A 24,346-nucleotide genomic window follows, 5' to 3' on the forward strand; every position below is an offset into this window, starting at 1 on the left:
GAGGGGGGAATTCTCCGCACCTCAGAGAATCATGCGCGGCGTGGGGTGTCGTGGCGCGGTTGCGGCGATCCTCCGGCCCAGCGTGGGGCTTGGAGAACTGCACCCGTAATGTCTACTGTAACTTTCTGTGGCAAGTTTATTTTGCATCTACTGTGCAAATACAATCCTTTTATTATATTTCCTAGTGAGGCTGGCATCGAAATACGTTTTCACAAGATTAACCGCCTCCCAGCATAAATCAAACAGCAATATTTGGGTATGAGCATTTAACTATGCACCTATCTCTGACTTGAAGTTGCTGTATCGTTTACACTTGAATAACAGAGGCCACTAGCATAATTTTGACAGCAAAATCTGCGCCTATGAATTCCTGAGAAAGGTATTGAAATTATACTTTTGATGGGTTCAAAAACATTGTAGCAGAGGAAAGGCATTGAATGATATTGCGAGGACGAACGGTTCAAACACATCAGAAGATGGTTTATTGGTGTAATAGTCTTTGCTTTTCTACTAACATTGTTGTGTTTCCTGTATTTAAAAGGAGCAGCTGATATAGATCTGGAGACTTCGACTGAATGGGAGATAAAGACTATTACCAGTACGCTTAAACATTACCTAAGGTAAGATCTTTAAGGGGAAAACAATATGAATTTATATTTATCTAGTCAATGTATATGCAAATAGACTTCATTCAATCTCCAAGGTTTGAAAATAGTTTTAAAAGTTTGAAGTTCTTTACAGGGAGGAGTGAAAGGACCTGTTGTTATTGGGAGTTGACAATATTTATTGCAAGTTACAATTATATTAAGTGTCTGCAAATGTAGCAGAAGATGGATAAATAACAATGTGTCTGTCTGATCCTGAATTGCTGGAGCTCGTCATATTATGTAAGCGTCCAATGCTTTAGTTTCTCATATCTGGCAGTTTGCCCAGAATTTTGATTACTTTGTTTGTCTGTATATATAAAGAAGCTCGTCTGCTTCTCTTTACGATGTTTTACTTTTGAAAATTAATTTGGTCTCCTTCTTTGCCATGTATGATATTAAGAATGAATCCGGGGATACGGTGAAATTTTTCACTGCTAAATTTAATGTTATTATCAGTATTCAATTTCAGCAGTTCAGTGATCTTTAGAGTTGATTGGTGAAAGATGATTCCAAATACTAAACGAGTCATTCAATCTAGACAGTTCAGCAATCAATATTGTTCAAGAAAATTTAAGAAAAGGGTAGCTAGGTACATGCAATAAGTTCACAATTTAATGAATTTCCTTAAGCCAATTTCAATTTATGAAATATACTTTTTGAATACCATAACTTGCAGACACTTGGGGCGGAATTCTCCGCAAGGTCCTACGCCGTCGTGAAACCCGGAAAGGTTCACGACGGCATTGGAGGCCGCTCCTGGCCCCCTATTCCTCCCCCCCCCTGGGGGGGGGGGGGGCTAGGAGGGCCGTGCCGTAAATCTCGGCCACCGGGCCTTGTCGCTGGCGTCAAGGCCAGGCGCGCTGAGAATGACGCGGCCGGCACGCCTAATGACGTCAGCCGCGCATGCGCAGGTTGGCCGGCGCCAACCCGCGCATGTACGGTTGCCGTCTTCCCCTCCGCTGCCCCGCAAGACGTGGCGGCTTGATCTTGCGGGGCAGCGGAGGGGCAAGAGTGCGTCCCTTTGAGACGCTGGCCCGACGATCGGTGGGCACCGATCGTGGGCCAGTCCCCTCCCGAGCATGGTCGTGGTGCTCACTCCCCTCTCCGCCCCGTAAACCAGGTATTGACGCCATGTTCACGACGGCAGCGACCAGGTGTGGTTGCCGCCGGCATGAACCGGTCAGGAACGGCAGGCCGCTCGGCCCATCCGGGTCGGAGAATCGTGGGTCGCCGTGAAAAACGGCTGCCCGCGATTCTCCGAGTGGCGTGTCCCAAAACGCGACACACCATTTGGGGGGGGGTGGGCGGTGGGAGAATCGCAGGGGGTGCCAGAGCGGCCCTCCCGCGATTCTCCCACCCGTCGTGGGAGCGGAGAATCGCGCCCTTGATATGCACAAAACCAATTACATTGTATTAAAACATCTTTTTGACGTGATGCATAAGCCGTTTAACTATTCATTCATTTTATGTAAGAATTCCTACATCGGCATTGTGTGCAATTGGGCCTGAGAATTACTTTAAAATTTTGGCAAAATTGCGTGGTTTTTACAGGGACTTCAGCTACATTACAGCAAACACATGTGAAATTTTCGCAGTAGTGTAAAAATAGGTAAGCAAAATATTTTTGTGGGGCAGGATATTTATGCTTCAGATATTAATTTTCTGCATAAACTAACAGAACATTAATCGATTGAGGGTAATAATGATTATATTTAGGGTTTGAAGTACTGTGTAGGAGATAAACCATTTGTAAATGGTGAAATTTTGTATTACTAACACATTTTGTTCATTGCTGAGAAAAGACACACTGTCGAATCTTTTTGTCTTGCACTCATCAGGACAATTCAGAAGAATACCAAATGTAAAGGGACTAACAACTTGTCCTTCTGAGAAGAGAGTGCTGATTCATTGGCAAGTGGACTCTGATTGGTAGAGGTGTTGCCATGGAGAATGTACCAGTTAACTGATGACTTGCAGTTAACTGCCTAGCTTTGTTTCAATTCAGACCAGGCATGTTGACTCTGGTCAAGGTATCACCCTGGAGAATTGTTACAACCCCCATGAAGACCACGGGGAATTGTTGATTGATTTCCCCATGGGGTTCGTGGAGTACAAGTTCCCCTATTGAGCAGGTGGAGACTTCTTTTCTGTTCAAGAATAAACCTTTATTTTCCTGAGCCTGGCCTCTTTTGGAGTTATTACAGGAATGAACAAGAGAATGGCTGTTGCCTGTCTTGTTTAGTTGAAACAGGCACATGGGTTTACATGTTCTTTCTGTCTGTACAGGACATGGCCCTGTGTATTAATATATGTAGCTTCTAGCATGCATAAGTGTTTCGCTGTAAGCAGAACTGATAATCTTAAATTAGTTTCATCAATCAGTGGACAGGCCAACAACAAGCACAAGTAGGACTGAGTTAACCGAGTTTTGGAGGTTAGATTGCCAGGCTTGGGAACCCTATATAGCCCTTGGGTTGCAGATAGGGCATCAACCTGTTGTTTGTATGCACAGAATTTGTTTGAATGTAAAGCTTAGCCATGTAATGATCTTGCTGTAAGTGCTAAAATACATTATAATTTCATATGGCGCTAAAGACCAACTTGCATTTATATTGTGCCTTTTAACTTCGACCACACAGACAGAAGCTTGAACACCACCTTGGTGTGAAACCATGTTGTTCAGATTAAAATTTTAAAAAGACTAATCTTTTATATTTTAATTGGAAGACTGGTGTGATGGAGCAGCAGCAGGAAGGCGAACAATTAAGTGCAGAATGTTTGGTGAGCAGAATGCATTCACGCAGTAGTGAATCACAACTTGTATGTTGTACAGAAGTATTATGGTGATCTCTGTTTAGCTAATCTAAAATAAATTGTGATGGGCCTTAGGATGTTTCAGGCTGGAAGGAGACTAATAATGTTGGTATTAAATCTTGTCAATTTGCTGCTGGTGCAGTGTATCCTGAGGATTCTGCAGGCTGCATTTGAATTCCCATATTTTCCTACCTGTTTCTGGCTACGTTTCTGTGCTGAGTCAAAACTGCTCTGACAGACGAGTAAAAAACAGGGGCGGAGTTCTCCGACCCCCGCAGGGTTGGGGAATTGCCCGGGGCCTTCGTAAATCCCACCCCCGCTGGGGCCGGAATTCTCCGCCAACCGGGAATCGTCGGGGGCGGGAATCGAGCCCCGCCAGTCGGCGGGCCCCCCGCGGCGATTCTCCGGCCTGCGATGGGCTGAAGTCCCGCCGCTGTCAAGCCTCTCCTGCCGACATGGTTTAAACTACATCTGTGGCGGCGGGAGCGGGCCCCGGGGTCCTGGGGGGAGGGGGGGTGGCGCGGGGCGATCGGACCCCGGGGGCTGCCCCCACGGTGGCCTGACCCGCGATCGGGGCCCACCGATCGGCGCGCGGGCCTGTGCTGTGGGGGCACTCTTTTTCTCCGGCGCCGCCACGGCCTCCACCATGGCGGATGCGGAAGAGACACCCTCCACCGGACATGCGCCGGTGGTGACGTCAGCGGCCGCTGACGCTCCGGCACATGCGCGGACTCACGCCGACCGGCGAAGGCCTTTCGGCCAGCCCCGGCGCCGGTCGGCGTGGCACCAAAGACCGTTGGCGCCAGTCGGCGGAGCGGGAGCCACTCTGGCGCGGGCCTAGCCCCTAAAGGTGCAGAGAATTCCGCACCTTTGGGGAGGCCCGACGCCGGAGTGGTTGGCGCCACTCCGCTATGCCGGGACCCCCCACCCCGCCGGGTAGGGGAGAATACCGCTCCAGGTCTTTATTGCAAGGTGATGAATGTCTGGAACCCATCCATTGTAAGAATCATGAATTACTGAGCAATGGATCCATCTCTGGTGACTTACTGGCCACTAATTGATTTAAAAAAAACTTGCTTACACTTATTCCCCAGCAAAATAATCTAATTCTGAATATTCCTTAAAATGTGATTAGAAAATATGAACAAATGAAACATGTTTATATCAGGGTGGTTTTGAATTGGCACAGAAACATATTTCTTGCTGCTCTTAAGTAGCAGAATATTTCACTGTTTTTTTCATAGAATTTACAGTACATAAGAAGGCCATTCAGCCTATCAAGCCTGCACAGGCTCCTGGAAAGAGCACCCTACCAAAGGTCAACACCTCCACCCTATCCCATAACCCAGTTACCCCACCCAACAATAAGGGCAATTTTGGACACTGAAGGCAATTTATCATGGCCAATCCACCTAACCTGCACATCTTTGGACTGTGGGAGGAAACCGGAGCACCTGGAGGAAACCCACGCACACACTGGGAGGATGTGCAGACTCCGCACAGACAGTGACCCAAGCCGGAATCGAACCTGGAACCCTGGAGCTGTGAAGCAATTGTGCTATCCACAATGCTACCGTGCAGGTTTAAAAGTAGAAATAATACAGATGGTGTCAAATTGTACATGTATGCTAATTTAATATCTTTATAAAGCACTGGTCAGGATCAGCTTTAAACTGCATATGGTCATTACCCACCGTTGTCAAAATGTTTCTAAGATTGGAAAAGCTAGATATGTGTCAACTGAAATCTAGTTTCATGTCAGGAGTTTGCTGGGCAGTTAATGATACATTAACAATAAACACCAATGGAAGTAGAGTGGAAAGGGTCGAGAGTCAAGGGTCAAATCCACAGTCTATGTTGATTATTTTCATCAGGGCTATTTTGACAGAATTGATACATTACACAAACATTTCATGAAAATTGTGGGTTAATTTGGGAGGAATTAAACAAGTGGGAAAATAAAATGAAAGCGGTCCAGTTATAAACAGACCAGCATGTTTCTAAGGAATATCTTCTACAATGCACTGAAGTTTGTACAGAACAATCGCTTATTGTGCTGCTTTCCCCAGTTATGCAGTCTAGGAGAACTACGAGAACATTAGGTCGAACATTTCAATTAACTCCTCAATAGACCTTCAGTAATAAATGCCTTTGTAGCCAGAATTTCCCAGGAACTAATTCAAAAGTTCCCCAAATCTACCCCTCACTCCAACTGAAATACAAAAGACCATCCTCAAGCTAACAATGGCAAGGCACTTGGCATTGCAGCAGAGTTACTCTGCTGTTGGAAGCCACTTGTTCCTAATTTTTCAATTATTAAGAGATAAGAAATTGTTCCAGGACGATAGTAACCAGAATAAGCCATTCAGTTCCTTGATCATGTTATGCCATTTAATTAGATAATGGCTGATGTTTCACTTAGCTCCATTTTATCCACCTTTCCTCCTGATCCTATAATACCCTTGTTGAGCAAAAATTGAATTAATCTCAGTTTTGAAATATCCTGATCTCCTAATGTGGCTCATTTATGCTTGTGACATACATTCATACACAGGGACCCATTCTTTGCAAGCATAATTACCTGGGAGCTTGGAACTTGTAGTTCCCTGTTGCTTTCTCCATTGCAATGCCTTAGCCAATCAGAGTCGACTTGCCAATCAATCAGAATCCTTTTCTCCAGTAGAATAAATTGTTGTGATTTGTTTGAAATTGGGTACTCTGCCATTGTGCTGATTAGGGCAAGATAAAAAGCTTCGGCAACATACCTCTTTTCAGCAATATTCAAACTCTGATTTATATTTCATGTAGAGTGAATTCTAGCTGCCCAACTTTGCTCACTCACTTAAATCTATCAACGTCCATTTGCGTCCTATTCCCTCATCTGTCATATATTGAAAAGCTGAGGTCTTGTGCAGATCCCTGGGGACAATATTCACCACATTCCATCAACAGGAGTATAAACTTAATGGGCGGGATTCTCCGATCCCCCGCCGGGTCGGAGAACCGCCAGGGGGGCGGCGTGAATCCCGCCCCCGCCAGCCGTCGAATTCTCCGGCACCGGAGATTCGGCGGGGGCGGGAATCGCGGCGGTCAGCGGCCGCTCGCAGCACCCCCCACCCCGGCGATTCTCCGGCCCGCGATGGGCCGAAGTCCTGCTGGTTCTTTGCCAGTCCCGCCGGCGTAAATTAGACTAGGTCCCTTACCGGCGGGACCTGGCGGGCTCCGGGGGCCTGGGGAGGGGGGCACGGGGCAATCTGGCCCTGTGGGGGGGGGTGCCCCCACGGTGGCCTGGCCTGCGGTCGGGGCCCACCGATCCACGGGCGGGCCTGTGCCGTGGGTGCACTCTTTTCCTACGCTCCGGCCGTGTCAGCCTCCAAGATGGCCGACGCGTAGGTGAACCCTCCCCCTAGCTTGCGCGGCGCCAAAGGCCTTCCACACCGACTGGCGGGGTGCACTCCGGCGCCGGCCTAGCCCCTTAATGTGCGGAGGATTCTGCACCTTTGGAGCGGGCCGACGCCGGAGTGGATCACGGCACTCCGTCCCGCCGGGACCCCCGCCCCGCCAGGTACGGGAGAATCCCGCCCAACATCTCTACTCTGTTTCCTATCCCTTAAATCAATTCCCTACTTATTTAATAGGTGGCCATCCAAATGCTTCCATTGATGGTAACAATCTCTTTTGAATTCAAAACTCCACCTAGGATTTGAGCACAAAAGATTGAGGCTGATATACCAGTGTAGTACTGAGTGAATGCTTTACAGTTCGAGATGTTGCCCTTCAAATGATACAATAAACCAAGCCCAATCTGCTCCCCTCTCAGGTGGACATAAAAGGTTCGATTGCATTATTTCAAAGAGAAATATGACAGTTATCCCGGGTCCTAGACAAAATTTAGCCCTCGGTCAACAACACAAAAAAAAAATGAGCAGATCAACATTACATTGCTGGTTGTGGGAGCGTGCAAATTGCCACTGTATTTTTTATGTTACAATGGTGTTTACATTGGCTGGAAAGTAATTTGGAGCATCCTGTGGTCATGGAAGATGCAAATAAATGCAGGTCTATTTTTTGTGTGAATCATTATTGAATGCCTCCAGAGGTAACGATGTGTCCATTGTTACAGTGTTGTTCGAAGGGATCAAGGATAACTTGCTTCCACTATGATTCAATAGGTTCTGAGATGGTTGATAAGTCCAATGTACAATTTGAACACGCTGCCACATGTGGGCAGGTACTGCTTGAAGGGTCTGGTATATAAATTGTTTGGATGTCTGTGCACTTCCTGTCACCTTGACTTCACCTCTGAGTCTTCTTGACAAATTCTCTGGACGTGTTCAGTGCCTTCTCCCATTAACCGTCTCAATTTTAGTTGGTCACAAGCCAGGGACTTCCATGAGTTGGCAGGGATCTTTGACCTCTTTAGGGATGCTTTGTGGACATGTTTCTGCTGTCCTTCTGGGAGTCTCCTGTTGTGACTGAGTTCTGAGTAAAGCAATTGCTGTGACAGTCTGGTGTCAAGCAAGTGAATTACATTCTCTGCCTAGTTGAATTGGTTATGAGCGATGAGCCCCTCAATGCTGGACATGTTGGCATGGGAAAGGATGCTGCTACTGGACCGTATTTGGACGATCTTGTGACTGCTTTGCTGTGTGCTGGGGTAGATCTTCAGTGCTTTGAGGTGAAGCTGCAGGTTGTTCCAACATCCAAAGCATAGAAGTGCATTGTGATTTGAGACCCTGCTCCTCAAATACTGGGCTGGATTCTCCGATTTTGAGACTAAATGCTGACACCAGCGTGGGAATAGTGGTGTTTTACGCCAGAAAAAATGGCGCAACAGCAGCTCCGATCCTCCGTCTGGTGGGGGACTAGCAGCTTCCCCCAGCTTGACTTGCGGATACTGCCGGATAATTGCCGGTTCTGTGGCTGTGCATCATGGCACCCAGCCTGCCAAATACTGTCCCCCTGTAACCCACCTCCCATCCCTGGACCACCGTCCCATCAGTGCCCCCAGCCACCGCCAAAGTCCCCCCCTGCCCGCGGAACAGCCCCCCCCCCCCCCCCCCCCCCCCTGACTGTGGCAGTGCTGCACTCAGTCCACAGCCGTCACATGGGGTCCACGAATTAAAATAGCATGAGTGACCCACGCCTCTGGGAACTCGGCCCATCTGGGGTGGAGCATCAGGGCTTCAGGTGATGTTCTGAGGCCGTCCATGCAGCGTACTGAGACTGAGCTGGCGCATTGGAGGCGATGATAGATTTCTTCATCTATGACTACCTTGTTGAGAAGAGTCTCCCATGAAATAAAAAATGGCCTATGATTTCCAGAATCTAACTAAGTGCATTCACTTACTTTTTTTCTCAGCAGAAAGGACTTTGCTTGTTTTAATGTAGTGAGGAACTGTCATGCATAGCAAGAGTACTTATAAACATTTTGGTTAGCATCAAAGCAGTGCAATTGAGATGCATTCCAGCATGAAAGGAAAGATAAATACATAAACACCCTAAGCAGCTTGCCTGGACAAAGAAAACTGTCAATCTCTAGCTCACGTGTGAAATTGAATGGCATTTCCACAGTTGTAGAGGGATTTGAAATCTTTTGAAGTGTACTTGGCTTTCGAGAAAGCCTCTGACATTTGTAACAACTGCTGCTTCGAACACTTTTGTTTCAGGCAGCAGATGTTAGCGAAAGGTCAGTGAAAATGCAGTGGTTTTTCATTCCACTGCCTGGGCTGCTCTTCTGCTTTCAGGTAGGGATGACTGATGGGGACATCTGATGGGAGTCTCTGTTGGGAGTTCTGACCGGGGTCGGCTCTGATGGGGTGAGTCTCTGATGTGGGTTCTGATGGCAGGGGTCGGGGGGATCGTGGGGTGGGGTCAGTTCACCCTCGTGTATGCATCCTGTGGGGGTGGGGTGTCCCTTATTCCAGTGGTGGCGGAGGTGGGATGATGTCCCTACTTGTCAAAGGGGAGGGAAGGTGCAGGCTGTGCGTTGTGGAGGAGAGCGGTCCCAACGCCGAACCTCGGTCAGGCCGCCCAATCAAAATGGCAGTCTAATGCCGGGATTCTGATGGAATCCGGCGAGCTCTCCTCTATGCACAAGTTAGCTATGCTCGTCCGGTGCTGGAAGGGTTCTGGAAGGGGGTGGCAAGGACGGTGTCGAAGGTGGTGGGGTCCAGGGTCAAACCAGGATGGGGGCTTGCGATCTTTGGAGTCGGGGTAGAACCGGGGGTACAGGAGGCTAGGGAGGCCGGAATACTGGCCTTTGCGTCCCTAGTGGCTCGACGAAGGATATTAATTCAATGGAAGGACGCGAGGCCTCCAAGCGTTGAAACTTGGATTAACGATATGGCTAGCTATATTCAGCTAGAAAGGATCAAATTTGCCCTGAGAGGGTCGATACAGGGATTCTCCAGGCGGTGGCAACCTTTCCTTGACTTTTTAGATCAGGGGGGGAGGGGGGGGAGGGGGGGGAGGGGGAGGGGGGGGGCAGCAAGGGTCGTGGGGGGACATGTACGACTGTAACGCGGGCAAGTCTGCTCGCTGCTCATGTCTGAAACTGTAGGCTGCCTTGTTTGTTAAGTTGTTGCCTGGGGGGGGGGGGGAGGACTGGTGCGCGCGAGAGGGCGGGCGAGGGAGGGATATTTGCCTAGAGGGATTGTGTTGTAAATAATTTAAAAATTAGTAGGGGTAAATGTTTGTATGGAAAAACTCTTTCAATAAAAATTATTTTAAAAAAAGTTAGCTATGCTCAGTGGGCTAGAAGCTGGTTTGTGATGCAGAACAAGGCTAGCAGCACTGGTTCAATTCCCGTACCAGGTGAGAATTCTGAATTCTCTCTCTGTGTACCCGAATAGGTGCTGGAATGTGGCGACTAGGGGCTTTTCACAGTAACTTCATTGCAGTGTTAATGTCAGCCTACTTGTGACAATAAAAGATAAATTCTAATTCTAAGCATGGTGAAGCAGTGGGACTCGCACCTGAGACCTGCTCCTAACGCCAGCGGAGACCAGTAGCGATTCTCTGCTGATGCAAGCACTTAGGCAGCAGGACAGAGAATCCCAGCTATTGTATCTGAAACTAAGGACTTGGCTCAGTCGTCACACTTGCATCGAAGTTAGAAGGATTTGGATTAACGTCCAAGTCCAGAGACTTCAACGTACAATTTAGGCTGACAGTTCATTGCAGCACCATTAGTGCCATTTTTCTTTTAACCAATTGGGCCACAGATACTCTCTCAGATGGAGGTAGAAGAACCCACCAAACTATTTTAAGAAATGCAGGGTGTTTTCTTGGTACCCCGGCCAATATCGATCCATCACTGAGTATCAGTTAAACTGATGATCTGATCATTATCCCATTGCTGTTTGAGACCTTGCTTTGTACAAATTGGCTGCCACATTTCCCTATCTTACAATACCTTACAATTATGTTTCAATAGAACTTAATTGCGCTAAAATGCTTTAGCCTTTGAGGTCGTGGAAGGCACTGCATAACTCCGACACCGGGGGGGGCGCCTCCACAGTGGCCAGGCCCGCGATTGGTGGCTACTGATCGGCGGGCGCGCTCATTCCGGGGGCGCCTATGCTCCAACGTGCCAGGCCCCTGTAGGGATCTGCCATGTTGCGCGGGGGTCGGCGCGAAGAAGGCCGCCTCGCGCATGCACGGACCCGCGATCATGCGCATGCGTGGATCCGGGGCCAGCCACCGTGCGCTAGCACGGCTGCACGGGCGTAACTGCAGGGTTCCGCCGGCAGCCGGAGCTGCGGGGCGCACGTCGGGGCCCTGCTAACCCCCTTGAAGACGGCGAATCACACCGGACTTTCTAGGAAAAAGTCCAGAGCGATTCCTGCCTGCTTTCCGGCGGGCGTGGGGACTTAGTCCCCAGAAGGGAGAATCCTGCCCTGCACCTCTGCTTAGTCTCAGGCGTAACTAAGGATTCCAGTCAGTTTAACATAAATTATCCTATAGTTGATATAAAATTGGGATAGCTTCAGGCAGGAGAACTATAACATTAAGTCACCAGCCTTTGAGCCTGAGTGGGGGCTAAATTTGGAGTCTCCATTAAATTATTTTTCTTAATACTTCATTCTTGTATTCTGAGAGTAATAACTTGGGAGTTATTTTGTCTTGAACTGGTTCCATAAAGTGAAAGGGAGAATGATTGGGGAATATATATAATCCATCATGCTGTAACATTCAGTTTTTAGTGTATGTCACCACTTTCATGAGGTTATAAATATCACATCATTAAAAGTCTTGCCCGGCATTTAAAGATTTTTATTTTTACCCAGCACGAATGTGGACATTGCTGTCAGTTTTTCCCTGTGTGTCGTTGCCCAATGAAGGAAGTAATGAGTTACATTTTCGAACATTTTAGTAGCAGTTTGATATAACTGGCACAGTCTCAATGGATTGAATGGCCTCCACCTGTGCTTTATCATTCTAAGGTTCAATAAGCTGAATGGCCTGGAGTCACACAGAGACCAGACTGGGTAAGGATGGCAGATTTCCATCCATACAGGACCCAGTTGAGTTTTAACTTTTACTGATGCACGCTATTTTTATTTCCAGATTTCTTTACTAAGTTCAAATTCTCAAACTGCCATGTCCAGGCTTCAGGACTTCTAATTTTATAACATATTCACCGTGTTACAGCACATATTGTATATGAATCAATTTAAAAATCAAAATCTTTTCGTTCAATGTTAACTTTATGATATTTTAATCTTTTTTTAGGGTGCTTCCAGCTCCCTTGATGACATTCCAATTACAGCACAGCTTTATCAAAGCAGCCAGTAAGTGCAGAACCTTACTCTGCCAGGTTAATGGAACTGCATAAAGTTAGTATAGCAGATTGCGTGACTAGCATTTTAACCCATACCCTGCTAGAAAAACAGGAACTGTTTGTATTTAGCAGAAGATTATGTAGAATGTAAAATTCATTTTGCTTCTTCAGATAGGCCATCTATAATTTACAAACAAATTCTGCTTTTGTTATTCACCATCCAATATTCTCACACTATCATGTCCAGCAGCAGGTTGTGGCTAGTGATCAGAACTGAAAGCCTTGCCAGATTTTCCTTTTCTATTCCAGGAGCACTCCATTCTGTCTGGCTCAGATGAGATAAAACGATACAGATTGAAGATTTAATCTGGGACTTTTCCAATCTGTATAATTTGATTTCTGACTGGATAAAGTCATGAGGGGATATGATTGCAACGTTTCAGGGAGGGAGGATGATTTTGAGTTTTATTGTGATTTCTTTGGAGATTCAAGAAAATGCCAGAATTTTCTCAAAAAACGTCCAAAGAACTATTCGTCATTGGGTAAAATCCGCTGTGTCATGGATTCTGTCCTTGCTCCAGAATATCTTGAGAGAAAATTCTGCATATATACTCCTGTAAAGTTAATTAAGCAAAACTCAAGAATATTTACGAAGCCTACAAAACACTAAAATGTACCAGAACTTATTTTATTGTAAATATGGAAGGCATTCAGGAATCATAGAATCCCTACAGTGCAGAAGGAGGCCTTTCGGCCGATCCAGCACCCACCCTCTGCAAAAGTACCTATCTCAGCCCACTCCCATACTCCATCCCCTTAACCCTACCTAACCTGCACAACCCTGGACACTAAGGGACAATTTAGTATGGCCAATCCACCTAAAGTGCACATCTTTGGGCTGTGGGAGTAAACTGGAGCACCCGGATGAGATACCCTCAATTACGACACAGGAGATAAGATTGGTAATTCAAAGGCTTTAATCATCAGAGAACTGAACAGCTACCGAGAAGTGTGCTCACCACATGCTGCCGAGTGAGCCTCATCTTATATACTGTTTCCTGGGGGCGGAGCCCGAGGCGGAGTCCCCCAGGGTTCCAAACCCGGTCTTAAAGGGCCAATGTATTAAAGGCAAGGTACAGTTACAGCAGTTATTGATACCATTCATTACATTCACCCCCTGTTTAAAAAAAACACACAGTCCGTCGGGGGTGAAGTGGAGTTATAAGTTCAATCTTTTGGGTGGTCTGACCGTCCGTGCTGACCTTCTCCGCTCCGGTGGTGGTGCCGTGGATACGGTCGGTTTCGATGATGGTATATCCGGGAGCACGGTTGACTGAACCTTTGCCCGCCTTGGAGCGGGGGGGGGTATCCGGGTGCCGGCGCCGGCTGGGGGGCAGGGGGCGCTATGGGGGGGGGGGGGGCGCTGTCGGGATCGGCAGTCGGTGCGGGGAGGGAAGCATCGGTAGGAGGGTGGGGTCGGTGGGCGGGCCAGCGGGGTCGGTGGGAGAGCCAGCGGGTGCCAGGTCTCGCAGGGAGACGGTATCCTGCCTGCCATCGGGGTGCTCGACATAGGCGTATTGAGGGTTTGCGTGTAACAGTTGGACCCCCTCGACTATTGGATCTGTTTTATGGCTCCTCGCGTGTCTCCGGAGTAGGACTGGTCCCGGAGTCGTCAGCCAATGTGGAAGCAACACCCCATAGGTGGACTTCCTGGCGAAAACAAACAAACGATTTTGAGGGGTCTCGTTCGTGGCCGTACAGAGGAGCGACCTAATGGAATGTAGGGCATCGGGTAGGACCTCCTGCCAGCGGGCGATTGGGAGACTCCTTGACCGTAGGGCTAGAAGTACAGCCTTCCAAACTGTCGTGTTCTCCCTCTCCACTTGCCCATTTCCCCGCGGGTTATAGCTCGTCGTTCTGCTCGAAGCGATGCCCTTGCTGAGCAGATATCGACGCAGCTCATCGCTCATGAACGATGTACCCCGGCTGTGGATATAAGCGGGGAAACCAAACAGTGTGAAGATGCTGTCCAGTGCCTTGATCACGGAGGCCGAGGTCATATCGGGGCAGGGGACAGCAAAAGGGAAGCAGGAGAACTCATCGATAACGGTGAGGAAATAGATGTTGCGGTTGGTGGACGGGAGGAGCCCTTTGAAGTCCACACTTAGTCGCTCAAAGGGCCCAGAGGCCTTTATCAGGCGGGCCCTGTCTGGTCGATAGAATTGCAGTTTGCACTCTGCACAGATCTGGCATGCCTTAGTCATGGCCTTGACCTCCTCTGTGGAATAAGGTAGGTTGCGGTTCTTGATGAAATGGGCAAGCCGGTGACCCCCGGGTGGCAGAGGTCGTCGTGGATGGCACTCAGGCGGTGTTCTTGCACGTTGGTGCACGTGCCGTGGGATAGGGCATCCGGGGGCTCGTTGAGCTTCCCCGGGCGATATTTTATATCGTACGTATAGGTGGAGAGCTCTATCCTCCACCTCAGAATTTTGTCATTCTTTATTTTGCCCCGTTGTGCGTTATCGAACATAAAGGCAACCGACCATTGGTCGGTGTCGAGGGTGAATCTCCTACCGGCTAGGTAGCGCCTCCAGTGCCGCACGGCCTCCACTATGGCTTGTGCCTCCTTCTCGACTGCAGAGTGCCGAATTTCCGAGGTGTGAGGGTTCGGGAGAAGAACGCTACTGGTCTGCCCACCTGGTTGAGGGTAGCAGCCAGGGCGACGTCTGATACGTCGCTTTCTACCTGGAAGGGAATGGCTTCGTCCACCGTGCATGGTGGCCGTGGCGATGTCGGCCTTGATACGGCTGAAAGCCGACTGGGCCTCAGCTGTCAGGGGAAAAACTGTAGTCTTAATGAGTGGCCGGGCTTTGTCCGCATATCAGGGGACCTACTGGGCGTAATAGGAGAAAAGCCCCAAGTACCGTTTGAGTGCCTTGAGGCTACGGGGGAGGGGGAGCTCCTTAAGGGGACGCATGCGGTCGGGGTATGGGCCTAGGACCCTGTTTTCCACGACGTAGCCGAGGATGGCGAGCCGAGTTGTGTGGAACACGCATTTCTCTTTGTTATATGTGAGGTTGAGGGCTCGGGCAGTCTGGAGGAACTACCTCAGGTTTGCGTCGTGGTCCTGCTGGTCATGGCCGCAGATGGTGACGTTGTCCAAGTACGGGAAGGTAGCCCGTAAGTCGTACTGGTCCACCATTTGATTCATCGCCCTCTGGAAAACGGAGTTTCCGTTTGTGACACCAAAAGGGACCCTGAGGAAGTGAAACTACCGACCGGCTGCTTCAAACGCCGTGTAGGGGCGATCCTCTGGGCGGATAGGGAGTTGATGATAGGCCGATTTTAGGTCGACCGTGGAGAATACCCGATACTGGCCGATTTGAGTCACCATTTCCGCTATGCGGGGAAGTGGGTACGCATCGAGTTGCGTAAAGCGGTTTATGGTCTGGCTATAATCCACTACCATTCGTTGCTTTTCCCCGGAGCGGACTACCAATACTTGAGCCCTCCAAGGGCTGTTGCTGGCCTCTATGACCCCTTTTAGTAGCCGCTGAACCTCTGACTTGATAAAAGTCATGTCTTGGGTACTGTACCGCCGACTCCTGGTGGCGACGGGCTTACTGTCGGGAGTGAGGTTCGCGAAGAGGGGGGGTGGCGCAACTTTGAGTGTCGCCAGGCTGCATACCGTGAGTGGGGGCAGGGGTCTGCCGAACTTCAGTGTCAGGCTCCGGTGGCTGCACTGAAAGTCCAGACCGAGCAGCAGGGGGGCGCAGAGGTGAGGGAGGATGTAGAGTTTAAAACGGGTGTATTCAGCGCCTTGAATTGCGAGGTCAGCGACACAATACCCCGTGATTTGTACCGAATGGGACCCTGAGGCGAGGGCGATAGTTTGGGAGGCGGGGTGCCTCCGAGAGAGCAGCGCCTTACCGTGTCTGGATGGATAAAGCTCTCCGTGCTCCCGGAGTCGAATAGGCAGGGAGTGTCGTGGCCGTTGATTTGTACCCGCATCATTGAGTTCCGCAGGTGCTTTGGCCGCGATTGATCAAGCGTGATCGCTCCTAGTTGCGGGTAGTCAGAGTCCTCGGTTAAGTCGGACTCACAAAATGGCCGCCTGGAGTCACAAAATGGCCGCTGCCGTCGGTCGCACGTGTCGTGGTTCGAAGATGGCCGCCGCCAAGATGGCCGCTCAAATGACTCGCACGAGGTCGATGACGCGTCTGAAGTAGGCGTGTCCGGCCGCTGCACGTCCGCGTTGTGGGGCCTCTGAGGCCGGGAGCTTGATTTCTGGGCCTGGTGAGGCTTTTGTTTGTGGCTTTTGAGCCCAGCCAGGCAGACTTTAGCGAAGTGCCCCCTCTTCCCGCAGTCGTTGCAGATCGCAGAGCGGGCCGGGCAACGTTGACGTTGGTGCTGGCATGGGGAACCCCCGGAGTGAGCGGATCGCCGCGTGGCGCAGGCCTGTAGCGTGGCCGAGTCTGGAGGGGATCGAGAGGGGTTTGCAAGGTTCGCGGAGTATGTACGGAGGTTACGGTGGGCCGTTTCTAGAGAAGAGACGAGCGTTACCGTGCCTTGGAGATCCTTTGCCCCGTCTTCTAGGAGCCGCTGCCGGATGTACGAGGACCTGATACCGGACACAAAGGCATCGCGAATATGCAAGTTCATGTGGGCTTCTGCCATCACTGCTTTATGATTGCAGTTCCTCGCGAGCGCAGTGAGTCTCTCCACGTATTCGTCCAGAGTTTCCCCGGAGCGCTGGCTGCAGGTTGAGAGCAAATGTCTGGTGTGTACCTCGTTAATCGGCTTTACGAAGCGTTTCTTCAGTACATCGACCGCAGTTTCGTAGGTCGTAGCGTTCTCGATGACGGAGGAGAGTCGGTGGCCAACCCGGGCATGTAGTAATCTCAGCTTTCGAGCGCCGTCGACTTCAGTCTCTGAGGAGTCAAGATAGTCCTCAGAGCACCTGAGCCAATATTTAAAAATTTCCGAGGCCTCCGGCAAACGAGCGTCCAGGTTGAGTTTCTCCGGCTTTAGAGCGCTGTACATCTTGATGTGTCTGATGATTAAATTGAGATACCCTCAATTACGACACAGGAGAGAAGATTGGTAATTCAAAGGCTTTAATCATCATAGAACTGAACAGCTGCCGAGAAGTGTGCTCACCACATGCTGCCGAGTGAGCCTCATCTTATATACCATTTCCTGGGGGCAGAGCCAGAGGCGGAGTCCCCCAGGGTTCCAAGCCCGGTCTTAAAGGGCCAATGTATTAAAGGCAAGGTACAGTTACAGCAGTTACTGATACCATTCATCACACCGGAGAAAGCCCACGCAGACACTGAGAACTTGGCATACCACATTCAATTTCAATATTCTTTACATTTTCTATCTATGGTGACAAATGACTGTAACTACCAAGGTAGGTTTATTAAACGCGTGTAAGCTGATAGCATTAGGCCAACTCATAGACCAACTGATTGTTTCAGAGGAACTTTGCATTATTAGGCCTTTATTTTACCCGAAATCAGACTAACTTCAAAATTATCAATTTAGAAAATGGATGTCAAAACATTTTGAAATTGAAGTACCAGATCTGGTTTGAGATGAACCAGAAGTATTTAATTTCTGTTTTTTATTTCTACTAGAATTGGATCATCCCGAATCAAGACTGTCAGAGATTCACAAACTTGTGCACCGGCTACCGGAAAAGAACAGAGCAATGTTGGAAATAACAATTAAACATTTGGAAAAGTAAGACTAATCTCCTTACTTTAGCTGGTTTGATAGGATTTCTGTCTCTTTAAAGCAGGGGTGGGCAAACTACGGCCCGCGGGCCGCATGCGGCCCGCCAAAGGTCTTTATGCGGCCCACCAAGTCATTTAAAAAAAAAAGGGCTGTTGGGTTACTTACTGGTATAGGGTGGATACGTTGACTTGAGTAGGGTGATCATTGCTCGGCACAACATCGAGGGCCGAAGGGCCTGTTCTGTGCTGTACTGTTCTATGTTCTATGTTCTATATGAGGCGCCCAGAATCATAACCGGGTGAAGTAATTATTTTACTTAATGTACTATGCGGCCCTTTAAAATTGTGAATTCTGAATGTGGCCCTTGCACGGAAAAGTTTGCCCACCCCTGCTTTAAAGGTTTCACTGAGATTATCTTATAAAATACATTTATTTTCTGTAATAATTATTGAAGGTGCTACAATGGTATAGTGAGTATAACTTATTTATGAATTTCTTTTGTGTACTCTTCAGTCGCAGATTTTGACTTTATGGGCACAATTGTCCGGCCTCGTTACGCTCCTTCTCAAGCGAAACGAGGCCAGTGAATAGCGGGAGTGGCCAAAATCGAGATCTGTGCCAGGCAGTTGGAACCAGCCCGCTTCCGTAGGTAATATCGGGATCTTGCCTAGCGTGGCAAGAAACCAGTTATCACCACTTAAGCCAAATTTCCATACAATTAATGAGAGCCACTCCATATCCCAAAGACCTCCTGTCATTCAGCGGCCTCCCCAGCAAGTGCTCACGCTGGTACCGATTAGTATTCCTTTTGAAAAACGTGAACCTGGCAGAAGGGCTTCTTTGCGGAGCAGAGGGGGTGTCTAGCACAGTGGTTAGCACTGTCGCTTCACAGCGCCAGGGTCCCAGGTTCGATTCCCGCTTGAGTCACTGTCTGTGCAGGGTCTGAACGTTCTCCCCGTGTCTGTGTGGGTATCCTCTGGGTGCTCTGGTTTCCTCCCACAAGTCCCAAAAGATGTGCATTTAGGTAATTTGGACATTCTGAATTCACCCTCAGTGTACCCGAACAGGCACCGTAGTTTGGCGAAGAGTGGATTTTCACAGTAACCTCATTCCAGTGTTAATGTAAGCCTTAGAACATAGAACAGTACAGCACAGAACAGGCCCTTCGGCCCTCGATGTTGTGCCGAGCAATGATCACCCTACTCAAACCCACGTATCCACCCTATACCCGTAACCCAACAACCCCCCCTTAACCTTACTTTTAGGACACTACGGGCAATTTAGCATGGCCAATCCACCTAACCCTTCTTGTGACAATAATAAAGATTATTATTATTAGCCATCTTTGCTCACAGGCAACGAGCCTGGGGGCACTAGGATTCCCAACGCAGTGCTCGGTGGGGCTGCCAAGGTGGAATTTTTCCTGCACCGGGGATTGAACCCAGGGTGCCTTGCCCTTATGAAGTGGGGTGCAAGGGGCTCGAGGACCCCTAGCAATAAATTGGGGGTGTTCGGGGGTCACCCTGGGGCATCAAGTGGAGATCCTCAGTGCAGGAACTGAAGGTAAGTGCGACCCTGCTGAGGCCCAAAATAAATAAGAGTCCCGTTCGATAGTGGGGTGGTTCCAGAAAAGACCCCGCTAAACCCGAAACAACGGGGCACTTTTTCCCCCCCATTAAATCACGCTCTGTATGTTTCCATGTTGAAATGAAGCTTTAATGAGGTCTATAGCATAGTGTTCCTGGTGGAACCGAGTCTTGAGCATCAATAGGCAAGTTACCAGGCAAGTGCCACTTGATGTATTATTGTTAAATCCTTCCATCACTTTGCTAATGATCCATTGGGAGATGTGGCAGTAATTGGCCAGATTGTATTAGAACATAGAACGATACAGCGCAGTACAGGCCCTTCGGCCCTCGATGTTGCACCGACATGGAAAAAACTAAAGGCCATCTAACCTACACTATGCCCTTATCATCCATATGCTTATCCAATAAACTTTTAAATGCCCTCAATGTTGGCGAGTTCACTACTGTTGCACGTAGGGCATTCCATGGCCTCACCACTCTTTGCGTAAAAAACCCACCTCTGACCTCTGTCCTATATCTATTACCCCTCAATTTAAGGCTATGTCCCCTCGTGCTAGCCACCTCCATCCGCGGGAGAAGGCTCTCGCTGTCCACCCTATCTAACCCTCTGATCATTTTGTCTGCCTCTATTAGGTCACCTCTTAACCTTCTTCTCTCTAACGAAAACAATCTCAAGTCCATCAGCCTTTCCTCATAAGATTTTCCCTCCATACCAGGCAACATCCTGGTAAATCTCTGCACCCGTTCCAAAGCTTCCACGTCCTTCCTATAATGAGGCGACCAGAACTGTACGCAATACTCCAAATGCGGCCGTACTAGAGTTTTGTACAACTGCAACATGACCTCATGGCTCCGGAACTCAATCCCTCTACCAATAAAGGCCATCACACAATAGGCCTTCTTCACAACCCTATCAACCTGGGTGGCAACTTTCAGGGATCTACGTACATGGACACCGAGATCCCTCTGCTCATCCACACTACCAAGAATTTTACCATTAGCCAAATATTCCTCATTCCTGTTATTCTTTCCAAAGTGAATCACCTCACACTTCTCCACATTAAACTCCATTTGCCACCTCTCAGCCCAGCTCTGCAGCTTATCTATGTCCCTCTGAAACCTGCAACATCCTTCCGCACTGTCTACAACTCCACTGACTTTAGTGTCGTCTGCAAATTTACTCACCCATCCTTCTGCGCCCTCCTCTAGGTCATTTATAAAAATGACAAACAGCAACGGCCCCAGAACAGATCCTTGTGGTACGCCACTCGTAACTGAACTCCATTCTGAACATTTCCCATCAACCACCACTCTCTGTCTTCTTTCAACTAGCCAATTTCTGATCCACATCTCTAAATCACCCTCAATCCCCAGCCTCCGTATTTTCTGCAATAGCCGACCGTGGGGAACCTTATCAAACGCTTTACTGAAATCCATATACACCACATCAACTACTCTACCCTCGTCCACCTGTTCAGTCACCTTCTCAAAGAACTCGATAAGGTTTGTGAGGCATGACCTACCCTTCACAAAACCATGCTGACTATCCCTAATCATATTATTCCTATCTAGATGATTATAAATCGTATCTTTTATAATCCTCTCCAAGACTTTACCCACCACAGACGTTAGGCTCACCGGCCTATAGTTACCGGGGTTATCTCTACTCCCCTTCTTGAACAAAGGGACCACATTTGCTATCCTCCAGTCCTCTGGCACTATTCCTGTAGCCAATGATGACCTAAAAATCAAAGCCAAAGGCTCAGCAATCTCTTCCCTGGCTTCCCAGAGAATCCTAGGATAAATCCCAACAGGCCCTGGGGACGTATCTATTTTCACCTTGTCCAGAATTGCCAACACTTCTTCCCTACGCACCTCAATGCCATCTATTCTAATAGCCTGGGTCTCAGCATTCTCCTCCACAATATTATCTTTTTCCTGAGTGAATACTGACGAAAAGTATTCATTTAGTATCTCGCTTATCTCCTCAGCCTCCACACACAACTTCCCACCACTGTCCTTGACTGGCCCTACTCTTCCCCTAGTCATTCTTTTATTCCTGACATACCTATAGAAAGCTTTTGGGTTTTCATTGATCCTACCTGCCAAAGACTTCTCATGTCCCCTCCTTGCTCGTCTTAGCTCTCTCTTTAGATCCTTCCTCGCTTCCCTGTAACTATCAAGCGCCCCAACTGAAACTTCACGCCTCATCTTCACATAGGCCTCCTTTTTCCTCTTAACAAGAGAGTCCACTTCTTTGGTAAACCACGGTTCCCTCGCTCTACCCTTTCCTCCCTGTCTGACTGGTACGTACTGATCAAGAACACGCAATAGTTGTTCCTTGAACAAGCTCCACATATCCAGTATGCCCAACCCTTGCAGCCTACTTCTCCAACCTACACATCCTACGTCATGTCTAATGGCATCATAATTGCCCTTCCCCCAGCTATAACTCTTGCCCTGCTGGGTATACTTATCCCTTTCCATCACTAATGTAAAGGTCACCGAATTGTGGTCACTGTCTCCAAAGTGTTCACCTACCTCCAGATCTAACACCTGGCCTGGTTCATTACCCAAAACCAAATCCAAAGTGGCCTTACCTCTTGTCGGCCTGTCAACATATTGTGTCAGAAAACCCTCCTGCACACATTGTACAAAGAACGACCCATCCAATGCACTCGAACTATATCTTTTCCAGTCAATATTAGGAAAGTTAAAGTCTCCCATAACAACTACCCTGTTACTTTCGCTCTTTTCCAGAATCATCTTCGCCATCCTTTCCTCTACATCTCTAGAACTATTAGGTGGCCTATATATTTGTCCTGCTGTTTGTAGACAGGATATACCTGGACAATTTCCACTTTTGTCGGGTAGACGTCAGTGTTGTAACAGCTTGACTAGTGACCTGACTTGTTCTGAAACATATCTGTTCACCGCTACAGTTGTGATGTTGTTGGGAACCATACCGAGGCCAAGATCAAATCAGCCATGATCTTGCTAAATGGTGGAGCAGGTTTGAGGGACCAGATTGCCTCCTAAGGCTTTTTCTTGATATCACATTCAGTGAATCAAATTGACTGAAGACTGGATTTTGTGATGCTGGGGACCTCAGGCAGAGATGAAATACATCATTCACCTGTGCTTCTGGCTGAAGGTAGCTGTAAATGCTTTTAACCTTATCTTCAGTCACTGGGGCTCTCTGGTTATTGAGAATGAAGATGTTCATCAATTCTCCTCCTCCTCCATTGACTACATTCTATAATTATTACACAAACATCTTTATAACCTTTTTATTTCATTTTAATTTCTTTATAGGTTTATTTTAAGTTGCCTGTTATCAGTTCAACAGTTGTTTTTCAGCAGCTAGTGTTGGTCACCTAATTAGTATAATGAAGTGTGTGTGCCATTTTCCTAGAATTTGCTTATGAGCTATTTATGGTTTAGGAGGCTAAGTTTCTAGTTCTGTTTTGTTTTAAATAATTGAAACATTTTAGAATAATTTTGTTGGCCACTCTTTAATCAGTGAATTTGTTCTCTCTTGTGGCATAGGGTGTCCAATAACCACAAACAAAATCTGATGACTGTGGCAAACTTAGGTGTGGTGTTTGGACCAACTCTGCTCAGACCACAGGAGGAGACTGTAGCAGCAATCATGGATATCAAGTTTCAGAATATAATCGTTGAGATTTTAATAGAAAACCAGGAAAAGGTAAGGGTTTCACAAGCCACACTAAAATTCACTGGTGTACAGACATCCATCACCTGTCAGGGAATGCATTCTAATCTTAACAGCCTGTTGCGTAAAGACGTTTGATCTCATGTCACCTCTTGTTTTTTTGCCAATCACCTTCAATTGTGGCTGCATGTGATTGAACCGTTAAAGCATTGGGAATGATTTCTCTTTATTCCATCTAAACTCTTGGGGCAGCACGGTAGCACAAGTGGATAGCACAGTGGCTTCACAGCGCCAGGGATGCAGGTTCGATTCCCCACTGGGTCTCTCTGTGCGGAATCTGCACGTTCTCCCCGTGTCTGCGTGGGTTTCCTCCGGGTTCTCAGGTTTCTTCCCACAGCCCAAAGATGTGCAAGGTAGGTGGATTGGCCATGATAAATTGACCTTACTGACCAAAAAGGTTAGATGGGGTTACGGGGATAGGGTGGAAATGAGGGCTTAAATGAGTCGGTGCAGACTCGATGGGCCAAATGGCCTTCCTCTGCATCGTATGTTCTATGTTTATTAATATAAACACCTCTAATACAGCTCCTTTTGTCCTCCTCTGCTTCACAGAGAATAATTCCAGCTTCCCCAGTCTATTCACATAACTGTAATTCCTTATATCTGGAGCAGTTCTAATAAGTCCCTTCTGTGCCCTCTCCAAAAGCTTCGCTAAAGTGTGGTACTCAAAATTGGACACAACATTCCAGTTGGGACCGAATTTATGTCTTGTATATGTTTTGCTTAACTTCCTGGCTTTTGTAGCCTATACCACTTTTAATAAGACCCAGGATTTTATCCTTTCCTACCCTCGTGCAAAAGACCCTCACACACCCATCCCATCAGAAAGTTCCAAGACCACTACTTAAAATCTATTGTGAATCTGGTTTTGATTTCCTTCAACATGAGTGGAATGATGGATACGCCCATAATTTAATTTATGCTTCTGCCCATTGCATAATTAATATAAAATAGAGTGCTGTTGATGCTGGAAATCTGAAATAAAAACAGAAAATATTGGAAGCACTCAGGTCGGGCAGCATTTGTGGAGAGATAA

At 48.0% G+C, this 24,346-nt stretch overlaps 1 protein-coding gene across 4 annotated transcripts in view; it reads left to right on the forward strand.

Annotated features, from left to right (window-relative positions):
- The window catches only part of LOC119965284 (rho GTPase-activating protein 26-like), a 243,658-nt gene that overhangs the window by 143,076 nt on the left and 76,236 nt on the right, over window positions 1–24,346 (forward strand). For all 4 annotated transcript variants that reach the window (XM_038795809.1, XM_038795807.1, XM_038795810.1 and 1 more), the window contains exons 15-18: window positions 542–620; window positions 12,198–12,256; window positions 17,886–17,991; window positions 23,124–23,283. In XM_038795809.1, coding sequence (XP_038651737.1) covers window positions 542–620; window positions 12,198–12,256; window positions 17,886–17,991; window positions 23,124–23,283 — 404 coding nt within the window. The remainder of the gene's footprint in view (window positions 1–541; window positions 621–12,197; window positions 12,257–17,885; window positions 17,992–23,123; window positions 23,284–24,346) is intronic.

The sequence above is a fragment of the Scyliorhinus canicula genome, chromosome 4, assembly GCF_902713615.1.
Source record: "Scyliorhinus canicula chromosome 4, sScyCan1.1, whole genome shotgun sequence".
Lineage (NCBI taxonomy): Eukaryota > Metazoa > Chordata > Chondrichthyes > Carcharhiniformes > Scyliorhinidae > Scyliorhinus > Scyliorhinus canicula.